This window comes from Mus musculus, chromosome 1 (assembly GCF_000001635.26).
Source record: "Mus musculus strain C57BL/6J chromosome 1, GRCm38.p6 C57BL/6J".
Taxonomy (NCBI): Eukaryota; Metazoa; Chordata; class Mammalia; order Rodentia; family Muridae; genus Mus; species Mus musculus.
In genome coordinates, this window is record NC_000067.6 from 193,227,573 (window position 1) to 193,243,524 (window position 15,952).

The 15,952-nt window shown below is 44.5% G+C and overlaps 1 protein-coding gene across 4 annotated transcripts in view; it reads right to left on the minus strand.

Annotated features, from left to right (window-relative positions):
- Hsd11b1 (hydroxysteroid 11-beta dehydrogenase 1) overlaps nt 1-15,952 on the minus strand; it is a 42,406-nt gene that overhangs the window by 5,933 nt on the left and 20,521 nt on the right. The window contains exons 1-5 of one of the 4 annotated variants that reach the window (XM_006497228.3): nt 15,822-15,922; nt 14,603-14,716; nt 13,760-13,890; nt 12,955-13,066; nt 12,659-12,844 (exon numbers count right to left, since the gene is read on the minus strand). In XM_006497228.3, coding sequence (XP_006497291.1) covers nt 12,659-12,844; nt 12,955-13,066; nt 13,760-13,890; nt 14,603-14,716; nt 15,822-15,831 — 553 coding nt within the window. In that variant the 5' untranslated portion in view covers nt 15,832-15,922. Of the gene's footprint in view, nt 1-12,658; nt 12,845-12,954; nt 13,067-13,759; nt 13,891-14,602; nt 14,893-15,821; nt 15,923-15,952 lie in introns of those variants that run through there. The other 3 variants (NM_008288.2, NM_001044751.1, XM_030249832.1) reach the window with 3 other exon arrangements.

The following is a 15,952-nucleotide window of genomic DNA, read 5'->3' on the forward strand; positions in this document are numbered from 1 at the left end:
AGCTGCAGTGACTATATTTTCTAAAGCAAAATATGGGACAAGGAGTCTGACATGTCTGAATGTAAATGTGATCATAAATGGGACAGAATGTGCGATTAGAACTATTCCCAAAGCACTGCGTTCCAGCTACTGCAGAGTAGCCAGAACTGGCAAGCTGGCATACAGGCTGTGCACACGGGCTCGTTAGCTGAACACCAGAGGTCAAAGGGAGGCTTGGAGTGCAGGGTCTAGGATGAATCAGGGTTAGGGTTAGGGTTAGGGTTAGGGTTAGGGTTAGGGTTAGGGTTAGGGTTAGGGTTAGGGTTAGGGTTAGGGTTAGGGTTAGGGTTAGGGTTAGGGTTAGGGTTAGGGCTCAGGCCATGGAAACATAGTAGACTTCAAGCAGGAGCTTGCCCAACCGGTAATGCGGTTCCTTTGCCTGGGTCTCTCTACAAGTCTGAAGAAAAGCAGGACTGGAGCTTTTTAGTCTAGGTTGCTTTGTTCGTTTGGTTGGTTGGTTTTTTAGAGTATTCAGTTAAAGAAGTTGGAAATGTGCCTTTGAAATGGCAATCATTTGAAAATTCAGCAAGGAAGCTGATGGTGGAGAGGATAGAGCCAATCCCACCTGGAAACAAGTGGTGATCTGAGTGTTTACCACAGGGATCACCAAAGAGCCCAGAAGGCAAACCCCCAAAGAATTTACCCCCACATCTTCCACTCCACTGGGTTCCTAGGACAAATACTTTTTTCTTTTGAAATGATGTCAAACTTTTAGCAAAGTTGAAAGAGTGTGCACGTGAGAATTATTCCCCACCCCCAGTTACCTTTTAGACAGCGAGCGTCCCATATACTTCAGGCTGGCCTCATGCTATTATGTACTGGGGTGACCTCTTGAACTCTTGATCCCCCTTCCTCACTCCCAAGTGCTGGGATGGCAGGCGTGCACTACCACACATGGCTCCTTTGAGCCTTCTGGAAGTAATCCCCGTAACTGAGGTCAGGACTGACACCATGTCCTGTCACCTTGAATACTCCAGTGTCCATTTCTTCCACAGAGGGACATTATCTTGTTTGGTCACACTCTGAGCAGGACAAGAAAGCCATTCATTCAACTCTTAGGGATTCTGGAACAATTAGTAACAAGGTGGGTGGTTTAAGATAGCAGAGACTTATTCTCACAGTTGTGGACTGGAGATGTGTGAAACCAATGAGTAGGGAGAACCATGCTTTCTTCAAAAGTGCTAAGTGAGGATTTTTTTTTTCCTGGATGCCAGCATTGCTGATGGAACCCCTGCTCTAGTCTGTGACCGTATGTTCGTATGGCCTCTCTTCCTTCCATCTTTGGTCCAGTGTCTCTCATGGAGTACTTGTTGTTGGATTTAGTACTCCAAGGTGATTCCACCTCAAGAGCCTTCCTTCAATTAAACCTACAAAGATCCTTCTAAAAAAATTATGTCTATAGGATGTGGATGTCTTTCCAGGGGCCGCCATCCAACCCACTGAAGAAATGCTACTCTATTCTTGCTCTGCAATCCACAGACCACCATAAGGTCTAGATGCTTGTCTCTACCATATATTTTATAGCAGAGGCACCCCAAAGAACATGAGTTACCTTGCATGTTAGGACTTGTCAGTTCACTTCTACTTGAAATAATTCCCCAGTCTCTCATTGAAGTTCATTGACACTATTGGGAAGTATAGGGACTTATCCTATACCAGCCAATATGCCATGACTGGCTCTTGCCATAATATGAAGAGCTGATGGCTCAATGTTTATGAATTTTGCAAGCAGCCTATGGCCATCATGAGACTGTTTACACTATAGAAATATTACCAATCGGGTTTTTAAAAAGTTTCCTTTCTTGGGAAGCTGGCCATTGAACACACACCAACACACTTATGGCAACTGTTTTGCCATTTGGATTTGTCTGATATTCTGGCATGATTTGATTTGAACTATTCAGTTCTGGTAGTCTCAGGAGTAATTCTATGTTCGTTATATCCAATCCCACCAGATCGATACAGGGTTCCAGTCCATTCTGTGGCTGGTGATATTAATCACGGGCCGCGGGAGTCAGGAGTAACACTGCGACTTCTCTGTTGTGGAACTGTTCTTCCCCCTTGTAATCAGTAATTATGTTAAGTGAGTTATTTCAAAAGTATATTAACCATCCTTAAACACACAGTTCAGTGGCACCAGGCACATTTTTGTTGTGCAAGAGCTTCCACCACCACCTCCCGAACAGTTTTTATGTTGCAAACTGAACTCTACACCCATTAAACAGTAAGTTCCATTTTCTGCCTCCCCTGGGCCCAGCTGCAACTACTGATATTTCAGTACCCCACTCCTTATTTTTGTTTGCTTCCCCATATGTATGTCAGGATTTCCTCCTGGTTGGGACCATATACTATTTTTAAAGATTTATTTATTGTTATATGTAAACACTGTAGCTGTCTTCAGACAGACCAGAGAACAGAGAAGGGTGTCAGATCTCATTATGGATGGTTGTGAGCCAACATGTGGTTGCTGGGATTTGAACTTGGGACCTTTGGAAAAGCAGTCAGTGCTCTTAACCGCTGAGCCATCTCTCTAGCCCCTCTGAGGCTGCTTCTAACCCCGAGAATCTACCCAGGAGTAGAGCTGCAGGATTCTGTGGCAGTGCTGTTTTTACATGTTTTGAAGAGTGGTGGTGTTTTTTTCCCCCAACACAGCTGTACCATCTACATCCCTCCTCTTAATATACAGGCCTTCCATTTCTTTCTGCATTTCTCTCTCTCCCTCTTTCTCTCCTTCCCGTTCTTTCTTCTCTTTCTGTCTTCCTTCCTTCTTTCCTTCTTGCCTGTCATGGTAGCAACATGCTAATGGGTGTGGGTTGGTTCCTCTCCATACTTGGGGTTTCCCTAGTGATTAGAGATGTTGAACATCTTTGCATGTTTCTGTTGGGCATTTGGGTATGTTCTTTGGGAAAGTATCTTTTCAAGTTCTTTGGCCAATTTTGAATCCACTGTTGTTGTTGTTGTTGTTGTTGTTGTTGTTGTGTGTGTGTCTGTGATTGAGCAAGTGGCACTTTGAAATTATATAAATGCCCTGTTTCTTATTTAACCTTCAGCCTTTGGTTTTAACATTCATTAATGTGTCCTGGATGAATGATTACCATGATGGTTGCTAACTGGCAATTCTCCAATGTCCTTTTCCTTTCTGTTTATCATTTGGTCCTCCACTATGTGGGAGAGACGCCTCCTCTCTCCATTTGTTTATTCGAGTGATTATATAATCATGAACTCATTGTTTTCTATGGCATGTAATAGATTATAATCCATTTTGTTACGGTTATTTTAATGCTGCAGAAGTCCCAGACAGGGCTAGTGGAATCCTTTTAAAGTTAGTCTCTGTATACCTATTACCCTTTGACCGTTTCTTTACTCACTGACAAAACAAGATTTTTAAGCTTGCTTGGCCTTCCTTCCTTCCTTCCTTCCTTCCTTCCTTCCTTCCTTCCAGTACTGGTGATCTTACACAGGGCCTTTGGAGCCAGGCAAGCTCGGTGCTGCTGAGCTGTAGACTCGGAGCCTCTTGTACTTCCTGTTTCTGCCCTGGAGCTGCTGTGTCTAGAGGCAAGGGTCCTTTTAGTGACACAGAGAGATAAGATCTGGGACTCACTGAAGTCTCTCAGTTGCAGCAAGGGGAATAAATGTGTGCATGAGCGTGTGTGTGTGTGTGTGTGTGTGTGTGTGTGTGTGTGTGTACATGCATCAGGTATTCATGGACGCCTCAGTCTAGGATCGTCCTCTCTTTGCCTTCCCACCCTCCACATAAAAGCCCTTGTTAGCCATCCCAGCTAGGCCACAGGGATACCGGTGGTCCCACAACCCTTGATTCTAACAGTCTGTGCCCAAGGCTATGTGCCCTCCTTCTTTAGATTCTGAATCTTCATCCCTGTCTCACTGTGTCTTTAGTTGTCCAACCACCACTGCTGCTCCCTGACACAATGCTGGCCCATCTTGCTCATGCCTGTCATGTCCCTCCTCTGCAAAGACACCTGCCTCATCCCTTCCATCTTCTCTTGAGTGGCTCTACACTGAGTTATTCCACAGTATGTCACATAGTCCCAGTGATGATGGATTGCCCCACCTGGAGGCCAACAGTGTCCCCATCAGCAAGCCCTGCCATGAAAGCCTAGGGAGAGAAAATGATGAGAACTTAGCTCTGTATCCCCTTTGCAGCCTAAGGAAAACCATGAAACCATAAGTTCAAACACTAGCAAGATATTTTACCATCTACTCAATCAAGAGTATCATTGTTGCTAAATTTGTTAGAGGTGAAACCTAGAGGTTACAGTGTGCCTGCCCTTCAGATGACACCTTGTCACTGTGTTTCATCAACTCTGAGAGGCGCACAGTTGTGAGATGCATCTTTGTTCTGTATACCAAGAAAAATGAGCACAGTTCTCCCTGGGATTCTCATTCTGCACTTGCTGAAGCAGTTTCTTTAGATTTATATATACATGGTTTTATTTTTTTCAAATCATGCACCATTACTTTGTACTCAACAATGCTTTTCAGACAGAGCCATCTCCCTCCATGGCATATTGTTTTATACTGGCAGAATTTCTTTCAAGCTTATTTACTGTTATTATTATTAGTGTGTTTGTATGTGTGTGTACATGCATGTGTGTGTGTGTGTGTGAGAGAGGGTGGGGGAGAGAGAGAGAGGTGGGTGTCTGGGTGTGGGTGTGAGTGCCATGCCATGCTGTGTTTGTGGAGGTCAGAGGACAATTTATGGGGTCGGTTTTCTCCTCCTGCCTTAGTTTGCAGGACTGACTGAACTCTGGTCTTTAGGCTTACATGGCAAGGGCTTTGCTCAGGTCTTTTTGGCCCTACTGTGCAGAATTTCTTAAAAACATGTTTTCAAGCCGCCAACACTAGTTGTTAACTTCTCTGATCTTCTAATGATATCTTATCAGTGTTGAGTCAAGATCACAGAAGTATGGTCCATCACATCTGTGTTGGGATTCCTTTTGCCTTAGTTGTTTTTCTGGGGAAATCTGTTTCACATTCTCAGTAACAAAGTGTTCAGAACCTCATGTGCTTCTGGGTATTAGCTTTCAGTTTCCATAAATCCCTGGCTGGAAACAAGATTGGGGCTAATACTGTATAATTGATATTTGCTTCGTTAATTTTTCCGTTTCTACTGGGGTACTCAGAGTCTGTGTATTTCTATGGTTGGTGCTGTTTTAAGGATGAATCCTGGTATGATTTTAAAAAATCCATTATACCAGTCAGTTATGTTTAAACACCAAGCATGTAGCTCAGTTTGAAGTGGTAGCAGCAGGAACAGCTGTAGATGTCTCTGCATGGACAGCTGACAAGCATTGGTTGTCCCAGTAAGACTAAGGTTTCATTCAGATAGCCCTGATGGAGGCTTTACTTCCCTCTGAAACTTCTCAGGCCAGGCTTTCATCATCTGCAGCTCAGTGCCCTTATCTTCCAAGTTCCCACAACAGAACATTAAAATCCAGCTCTGTATACGCCACAGCATTCCTAGCCCAAAGTTCTAAAGCCCTTCCACAATCCTTAAAACATGGTCAGGACTGTTGCAGCAATAAACTCTCTCATACCAATTTCTGTCTTAGTCAGGGTTTCTATTGCTTTGATAAAGCACCATGACCAAAAGCAACTTGAGGAGGTAAGGGCTTATTTCATCTTACAGGGCACAGTTCATCATCCAGGGAAGCCAGGGCAGAAACTCAAGGCAGGAACAGATGAAGAGGCCACGGAGGAGTGCCGTTTATTTGCTTGCTCTTCATGGCTTACCTAGCCTGTTTTCTTAACATTACCAGCTCAGGTGTGGTACCGCCCAAATCAATCACCAATCAAGAAAATGCCCCACAGGCTTGTCCACAGGCCAGTCTGGTAGGGGCATTCTCTCAAATTACTCTCCATGTGTCAAGTAGCTATAAAACTAGCTAGCACACTGTCTGTACCTCCCCACCCCAATTCCATTCTGTGACTAGAGAAACTCAAATTAAGGCAACTAACATTTCTTTTCTCTCTCTCTCTCTCTCTCTCTCTCTCTCTCTCTCTTTCTTTCTTTCTTTCTTTCTTTCTTCCTTCCTTCCTTCCTCCCTCTATCTCTCCTTCCCTCCCTCCCTCTCTCTCTCTCTCTCTTTCTTTCTTTCTTTCTTTCTTTCTTTCTTTCTTTCTTTCTTTCTTTCTTTCGCTTCAAAAGGGTAAGTTCTAAAAGTGTTGCTGACTTTGCAAGTTGTGAGGTTAATGTCGTCCTCAGTTGTTGTGTCCTGTCAGTCTCTTTATAGTACTGGAGGTGCTTTTTGTGATTGTAGAAGGTGCTCCCTGTGCTTGTAGAAGGCTGCAAGGGGACTCTTGACTTTTTGCAGTATTAACACACCCTTCCTTTTCACTGTGTGCACACCATTACTTTCATATCATAGAAATAGCTTTAAAAGTTGATGACATTGCTTCTTCTTCTGCCCTCGCCTTCTCTTCTTAATGTTTCACAAGGAATTCATTCCAGAATTCACTTGTTTCTCTCTGTGCTCCCCTTTTGAGGACAGTCTTATTTTACATCATACATTTTGTTGAGAAATTCAGGAGCCATATTTTAAACCTAAATATGCATCTGTGTTGAGTCTAAGTTAGGCACATGCATCTTGTCTCTTTAAGCCTTAGTTTTCTCTGTGTACTTGCTGGTAGCATTATCATACTCCACACCCATGAGGAGGAAGTTGACATTTTCACCTAGAAGTGGCCTTGAATAAAGCTGTGGCTACCAGTGAGGCAGCTCTGAGGATTTCAGCTCCACTACACTTGAGTTTGTTTTCACCTTGAAACTCATTATGTTTCAGAGCAGAGCCTCCACCCTGCCTCCACCTCCCAAGGTCCACTATTACAGGAATGTGTCACCATGCCAGCCCACCCAGCCTTGTAAAGAGAAAACTTGAAGCCGTTGTCATGGATAACACTATGTTGGCCTCAACCTGAAAAAAAATGTTACTATTTTCATTAGAGAGGCTTTCTGAGTTCAAATCTCCATGTCTCCTTTAAGGGGCAGATAAACCATGGGACAATCCATCGGGTACTACCTCAGTCCTTCAGGACTCACCCAAGTTATGATCTTAGCCTGTCCATAGCACCTCCTGGAGGCTGTAGGTCCCTCATGAGTCTCATGCTCACCCCTTTGGCATCCTTCCAGCCCCTGACATAGATGACATAGCTACATACATGCTTCACCTTGTATGTTTCTAGCCTTCACAACACTCCAATTCCAGAACAACCCATAAATGAATTACTTCTGGGTTAATTGGATTGAAAGGTAAATAGAAACATTTTCTTAGAGCAATCAGAATAGGTTGGGCGAGTAGTGAACATGGCTTCCTACCCTGGGCCCTCACCCTTTTACGTCCACCTTCGGACTTTTACCACCTCCGTGAGCTACAGCATCACACCGAGACTCTGGCCAACCATCTGAAAGCCACAGTACCAGAGCTGAAGGAGATTAACATCTGTACATTCTTGTCTTTATGCCAAACATTATGGAAATTCTGAATCCTGCTAGTGAATCTGTGTGGTTGAGAAACCCGTTTTTTTTTTCCTCCCTCCTTATAATGTTAAATTCTTAAGTTCGGTTTAGACCACACAGGCAGCCCTCAGCTGACATGAAGGTTACAATTCAACAAGTGATTTCATTCTCACTAATGTACTACCGTCTTAGGGAATATTTAACCTTGACAGTGTGCCTGAAGTACTGTACAACTGCATTAAAACACTCGAAATCTCTGTAGATGGTTGAATAAGCCAGAGAACCAATGCATTCTGATAGGATAGAAAATTAGATTTGTCTGTCCGTCCATCCATCCATCCATCCATCCATCCAGAGGATCTTTTAAAAGCTATTCTTTTAAAAATTAACAGTTAGGAGTCTTTGAGAGAGGTCTGAGTGTTTAGAGGCCATTGACAAGGTTCTGTGTTCTTTCAGTGTATCTTCATTTTGATCTAGGAAATCTAATCCTTTATTACCATGCATGGTTTCAGTTTAAATTGTTTTCCTTGATAAGGAAGAACTTACATCCACCCAGGTATGTATCCTTTGCTTTACGGTTAGGAGTATTGGGACTTGGAGGAGGGGAGACAGACAGACAGACAGACACGCAGGCACACAACTTCTGAAGGTGACCTTTCACAATGCAGTAAAAGATAGAGAATTTGTTTAAATTTCTCTGGTGCTGGCTGAAAAGACTTCCTGTGAGATGGGGGTAGATGGAGTAAGGAGGAGGAGGAGGGAGGGTGGGAGGGAGAGATGGTAGGCTCATCACTGAGTCCTTGGACAGGACCACACATTGAGGAGGGTGTGGGAAAGCTGCATAGATACTCAGTTCCTATGCCGTGCATGTGATTGGCACAATGAGTCATGATTATGGAGCCCATAGAACTAGAGGACCCAAAAGTAGAATCAGCTTTACTGTCTGTGATGGTTTGTATATGCTCGGCCCAGGGAATGGCACTATTAGAAGGTGTGGCTCTGTTGGAGGTATGTCATTGTGGGTGTGGGCTTTAAGACTCTCATCCTAACTTCTGGAAGTCAGTATTCTGCTAGCAGCCTTCAGATGAAGATGTAGAACTCTCAGCTCCTGCACCATGCCTGCCTGGATGCTGCAATGTTCCTGCCTTGATGATAATGGACTGAACCTCTGAGCCTATAAGCCAGCCTCAATTAAATGTTGTCCTTATAAGAGTTGCCTTGGATATGTAGCAGAGGATGGCCTAGTCGGCCATCAATGGGAGGAGAGGACCTTGGTATTGCGAAGATAATATGCCCCAGTACAGGGGAATGCCAGGGCCAGAAAGTGGGAGTGGGTTGGTTGGGGGAGCAGGTCAGGGTAAGGGTATAGAGGATTTTTGGGATAGCATTTAAAATGTAAATGAAGAAAATATCTAATAAAAATGCCTAAAATATTAAACAACAACAACAACAACAACAAAAGAGTTGCCTTGGTCATGGTGTCTGTTCACAGCGGTAAAACCCTAACTAAGATAATGTCTAAAATGAAACATAGATGACCCATTTTAAGTAAGGGCTGATAGGTTTTTCCCAGATAGTCTCTTCAAATCCAGTGGTTTTGTTTTTTTTTAAAGGTAAAATTCAAGCACTAGCATCTTGTTTCAAAATACCAACTGGGCCTTTTTTTCCTCTTTCTTTTTCTTTTTTCTTTCCCTTTTCTCCTCCTCCTCCTCCTCCTCCTCCTCCTCCTCCTCCTCCTCCTCCTCCTCCTCCTCCACTTCTTCTTCTTCTTCTTCTTCTTCTTCTTCTTCTTCTTCTTCTTCTTCTTCTTCTTCTTCTTCTTCTTCTCCTTCGACAAAGTCTCCATATATAACCCAGAGTGGCCTGGAACTCATGGCAATCGCCCTGCCTCAGTGTCCTGAGTGCTAGGATTTGCAGATATGCTTGGATCGTTTTCTTCTGCTCTTACATGTTTTTTGGCATGGATGGTGTGGAAGGGAGTAATTCAGCAACATTTGTGTTCTTTTGTAGAAGGAGAACCTCTGCTTTTTAGTTTTGGATATAGACTAGATCCCATCTGTAGCCCACTATGTCTGAAGGTTGTAGGTTTCAGGATATGTCCTTCATTTTTTATGGCTAGAAATCAGTTATCCTTCTTGGACAGACAAACAAATATAACATTATAGGGCTGGTAGTCCCAGCACAATGGTTCTCAGACAGCCTCGTAGGTTATGACTATCCTATCTGCCTTGGCTGCCTACCTTAGGCTGGTCATAGGAGAAAATGAATTTAGATTTGCGTAAAGCATGATAAATTTGGTTTTAGTTATAGGAGCTAACTATGAGAAAGACAAGAACTTGTTCAGTAGGGCCAACAAAGGTGCCGAGTTGTGGCGCAAGCATTGGCACCATCTCTGGGAGGCTATGGAGATGGCCAAGCTTGAGAAAGACAGAGTATAAACCCTCTGTGAAGTGCAAAACCCAGAAATGCAAACAAACAAACAATTGCTCCATATTGTAACCCAGCAAAGAATCCACCGCACTGTAAGTGATCACAACTCTAATGCAATATATTTTTTGTGACCTTAGGGTCAGTTTGATATTTAGTGTCCCAGGTTTGTGAGATTCAGATTTTTAAAAGTAAAGATTAATGAATGTACTTCCTGATTGCTGAAAGGAAGAGACCAGGCTTGGGGAGATGGCTCAGTCAGTAAAGTACTTGCTGTTCAAGCATGAGAACTTGAGTTCAGATCCTCAGCACTACATTAAAAAAAAAAGCCAGGCATACATTGGATAGGATAGGAAGAGACAGGAGGATTTCTGGGGCATGTTGGCCAGCCAGTCTAGCCAAATCAGTGGGCTCTAGGATCTGGCCCTGTCTCCAAAAAACAAATAAGGCAGAGTGACTGGCGAAGGCACCTGTCAGCCTCTGGTAAACCATACACATGTTCATGTTCACAAACACTACACACATACACAAATAAATAGAAAAAAAATACATAATCAAGGAACACAATATGCTTCTCTTAGGGTGAGAAATTAAGTTGTTTGCATTTTGCAAATCCAAAGATGTGCCTCAAAGCAACAAGGCTGAACTCTAGGCTACACAAATGACAGATATAGGGAGAACCACACAAATCGATTTCTGCCTCCCAGACCCTATGGAAATTAGTGTCATTCCATAGATCCCCCAAAATGTATAGAAACATAGGCTATCAGAACTCCATCAGATCCTTAGGGTCTATGGTAATCTTTGCTCCTTCTGAGCACATTTAGATCATGTGCATTATAAAAGTTAAATTCTCTAGGCAAAGTGAAATAGCTTTTGCTTGGACTGCAAGTCTTGGTTCATCAACAGAATCAGAGATCATTAAAGCCACCCATACCATGACCAACGTACAGGTTTTGGCCAGTGCAGAGGATTCACTGGGGATGTGCCCAGCACCCTCCCACTCAGTATGCATCTGGAAGCTCTCTTTTGCTTTCAGCTCAGCAGGTCTGTGGGTGAGGAGAGGCCAGAGTCTGTGCTGCCTGGAAGCACAGGGGTGCATATCAATCACCCTGCTGGCGGGTAGCGGGTGGCACAGACACACTGTCCCTTTATCCAGTCACCACACGGGCCCTTCCTGCACCAGAAGGGAGAACACTCTACCACATCTATGGCCTTATTCATTTCAAGGAGAACTGACATTTGTGAAGCACTTAACAGTTCATAGTTTCCTAGGTCATTTATTATTATTGTTTTTCTATCCTAAGAGCTAAGTTTATAAAGTTGATCTGTATTCCTGTGTTCTGACTTTCCAACCACATCTTTGCTAATCAGCAAGCGTAGGACTTCTGTTCTGAATCCAGGAGGAATCCTCAACTCTGGAGACTCTTGGTGGTGTCTTTGGGTGGTACCATCGTGCAGAACATGGGGGAGGGGAGGGGACACACTATCTCCCTCCATGTCATAGAATTCTATTCATTGAGGGAGTTTCTTTGCTCCATTTTGACCTAGTTGGTTGCTGCAATTTTACTTTTTTTCTTTTTGAGACAGGGTTTTACTATATAGACCAGACTGGCCTGAAACTTTTTATGTAGACCAGACTAGTCTTGCACTGAGAGTCCTGCCTGCCTTTTCCTTCCAAGTGATGGGATTAAAAGGTCATGTATCACCAAGCTCAGCCTAAATTTCACTTTGAATGCTACAAATTGATATTTAGAAAAATACCCTTAGTATACACTGTTATCACTGCCCCTGCTCCCGCAGTATTGGGGACTATTAACTCCGTTGGGTGTTGGTTAGGCAATGTTGACTAGGCAATGACTCTAGCACTACACCCTACCCTAGAGCAGCAGTTCTCAACCTGTGGGGCTCGACCCCTTTGGGGGTCGTATGATACTTTCACAGGGGTAGGCTATCAGGTATCCTGCATATCAGATATTTACATTATGATTCCTAACAGTAGCAAATTTATAGTTGTGAAGTAGCAATGAAATAAAGTTATGGTTGGGGGTCACCACAACATGAGGAGTGGTATTAAAGGGCACCAGTACCAGGAAGGCTGAGAACCCTAGAGCGAGTTTCCTCTCCATTGTTATGTTTTAGATCCCTTTTCCCAGCCAACCACCCTGCTGTGTGTCCGTAAGTTATTCGATTTTTATTTCTGCTTTTGGATCCAATGATGCACTGCCCTGTGGCTCTTAGTTATGATGGAAACAGCGTCTTTTCTGTTCATTATGACCAGGTCACTCTTGTGAAAAGACCGGAACTGGCTACGCCTCAGCAGCTTTTCCTATCCCTATCCTCTCCCAGGCATGGCTCACACACCAGGTTTCCCACGGGCATCCCGGGCTGTTGATTTTTGTTTGTTCTCTTAGGAGATTTTATAGTCCTGCTTTGACCAAGCCTGACTTTTTGGGGGCCATTAGTTCCTCTCAGTTTCTCTTTCTCTTAACATTCATGTCCCTTCCTCACCGAGTGTACATCCCAAGTCCCTGATGAGTGAACCTGTCTGTGTATTACTGGCTTCTGTGTAATATCACCATGAGCATTTTAATGTGCGTGCAGTGTGTCTTTCCTGTATGGAAACCTAACTCGAACTTGTGCCCAGCACAGAGTCCAGCATAGCCCTAGCCTTATTCTTTTCTCCACTTCTATCCTGACCCCTGCTCCACTCACCAGCCAAGGAGGAGATGACGGCAATGCTGCCATTGCTCTGCTTCAGCATGGGCAAGGCGGCTGTGCTCATGACCACGTAGCTGAGGAAGTTGACCTCCATGACTCTTCGCACAGAGTGGATGTCGTCATGGAAGAGAGACAGCGAGGTCTGAGTGATGTGGTTTAGAATAAGCATGTCCAGTCCGCCTGCAAAGAGATAGATGCGCTGACTTGGAAGACCACCGGGAGCCAGTCCTGTCCCCTTTCCCTCCTGAAAGATCTTAACCCAGAGAAGCAAAGGAGAGGGGAAGCCTTACCCATGAGCTTTCCCGCCTTGACAATAAATTGCTCCGCAAATGTCATGTCTTCCATAGTGCCAGCAATGTAGTGAGCAGAGGCTGCTCCGAGTTCAAGGCAGCGAGACACTACCTACAGAGACATAGCGGAGATGGTGGTCATCTTGGTCGTAGGCTTTCATGTGCAGTGTTTGGGGTAACTGGGGTTTAAATGAAAGTTTGTTCCAGAGCTCTGTGTGTGTGTGGGGGGGGAGTGTCTAGTATTCTCAGATGATGCCAGGTGGTGGTGGCACATACCTTTGATCCCAGCACTCAGAAGGCAAAGGTGGGCAGATCTTTGGCCCTCAAGGCCAGATTGGTATATATATATATCTTTAGATGATCATTGTCCTCTGAAATATATTAATTGGATAAATCATCATTGTGTGAGAGTTTAAGTCTATTGTTTATCTCTGCAGGGTTTATAAACAAATGTTTCCAAATGCATTGTGGGTGTGGGTGCTTGTTTCTATGTGGGTAGATCGGAGTTTGAGTGTTGTATGACCTAGGGCTCTCAAACTTGTGAGACTATGGGGCATGCCAACATAAATAAATGCATGAGCAGATACAGGAACCCCAGTCTCTGAATACATGTATCTGCACAAGGGCAATGTGTATGAACAGGTACAACTATGAACATACACAGTCAAAGAACTCTGTGGCTACCAACACCAAACACATGCAAGTGTGTGTGTGTGTGTGTGTGTGTGTGTGTGTGTGTATTGGGTGGGGGGGCAAGACTTTGTACATTAAGTGTGAGACTATAAGGGGGACACAGAACACTCACCTTCTGGAGACCTTCCTCCGACCTGGCAGTCAATACCACATGGGCTCCCATTTTTGACAGATGATATGCCATTTCTCTTCCAATCCCTTTGCTGGCCCCAGTGACAATCACTTTCTTTCCCTGGAGCATTTCTGGGGAACCACAGAAGCCGTGAGTGTCCCCAAAGCCTTGTCTTGCTTTCCATACTTAGAGGTTGTGAGCCCAGATCATTTTATCTCATGCTGTAACCACTGAAGCTGCACTTGCGGTTATTCATAAACAGGCTCTCAAACATGGGTTTGGCCTGGATGTCCAGAGCCGAGCCATCCTGCTATCATTTCTAAAAATCTCCACACGCAGAGATCATAGAGACAAGGCCAGAGAGGTCAGAGTTTGGTGAAAGTACCCAAGTTCAACCCTTTTGTCATAATCTAATTTTGCTAACTTGAAAGGGAATTTAAAAGAGCATCACAAAATGTGTTCACAGAGATTTCAGCCCATCTACTTAGTCATCAACTTCATAACCCTTTTTTTTTTTTTTTTTGATTCTCGGCTATCAGTATCTCCATGGAACACAGCTATCTGGATGAGCCCTGTGTCTGGGTACTACCTTCCCTTCTGTAGATCTGACATCACTTTCCATGCTGTAGGTCCAGCAAAGCATGACCTCCTTGGCTGTAAGGCTCACCCCCTCCCAGTCCTCTCCTGCCCACAGTCTGTGGCTGGAGGATACAGGGTTACAGATTCAACATTAGGGTTTGAATCAGTGATGTAGGGATCAAGAACACAGCTAGAACTTTAGGAACATTCCAGCACCTCTGTGTTTTAAGCCTGTTTCTCCAAATGAGACACAGTGGTACTCACCTGGTCTGAACTCTTCATTTGTAGAATAGTAGTAGTAGGCCAGGAAGAGCACCAGGATCGGGAGGAGGTAATTTTTCATAACTGCCATCAAACAGGGACCTGGCTCAGGGCGCCCTGTAGGACACACGAAGAAAACCTGCAGAGCTTTCTACAACCTCCCAGGCAGGCAGCAGCCTCTGAATTGTGACATCAGGGACGGGGGAGGCTGGAGTAGTCTCAGGCAGCACTAGCCAACTTCCCTGTCAGAGCAACGATTGGCTTTGGGTGGGATCCCATTCGTCCCTGGCAGCCTGCGTGGTGGATTTCATAATGGACAATGTTTACTCCATTTCATTGAGTAAGAGGCAACTTCCAGATGGCCAGGCTCATGACTGTGCAGGGCTGGGTTCCTGAGCATCTCCTACTGCGACATCCTTTGCACACGGCAGAATGGCCTTGCAAGAATGGCTTGTCAGGGAGGGAGGGGGAGAGGGCAGAGCAAGGGAGGGAAGGAGGAAGGGAGAAAGAGAGGGAGGGAGGGAGAGAAAGAGAGACAGAGACAGAGATACACACAGAGAGAAACAGCACCTAAGAACCCCTGAGCATGTGGGGCTTTGGGGAAATATGAATGATATCAAATAGAGCTAAACTCAAGCCAAATCTCACCCTTGGCCCCACTCCCCAGTCAGAAGCAATTAAAAATAAGAACACAAAACAGCAAAATAAGCTCAAGGGAAAAAAAATGTGCATGTCTTAGGAGAAAAAAGAATAAAGCAAACAAGCCATATAAGCCCCACACTCCAGTTCAATGAAAAAGCATTACAACATCAAAGAGAAGTTGCAACCCAGCCAGACCCAGATGGCGGGAAACCCAAGCTCAGTTCAAGACTCTCAGGCAAGTGCAAGGGAGCTCACCCTTATTACTTTAACAGAGAATGAAGAAGGAACAATGGGCCCCAAAACGGGAAGAAAGGCAGCAGGTTGTTAAACTGGGTTATGCAAATGCTGTGGAGCAGCGAGGAACAGAAGAGGATGCTGAGAAAAGGAGGCCAGACTAGAAGATCTAGACCATCTTTGGCTATAGCCACACTGCTCGCTCATAAGCTGCAGTGCTAACCTTTTGACCTCTACTTTGAGTCTGGGTCTCAGTTAAGTTGATCAGGCTTGCCTGGAACTTGCTCTGTAGCCTCAGACTTGCGATCCTCCTGCCTCAGCCTCCCAAAGAGTTGGGATTCCATACCTGTTGCCATAAAGTTCCAAGGGATGTACTTGAAGTAAAACTAGCATAGAGCATCCAAGTCCCAGGTAAAAAACGATCCAACAGGAGCATCAAGACAAGAGACACTCTAGCAATTAAAAATGTGTCGTTAT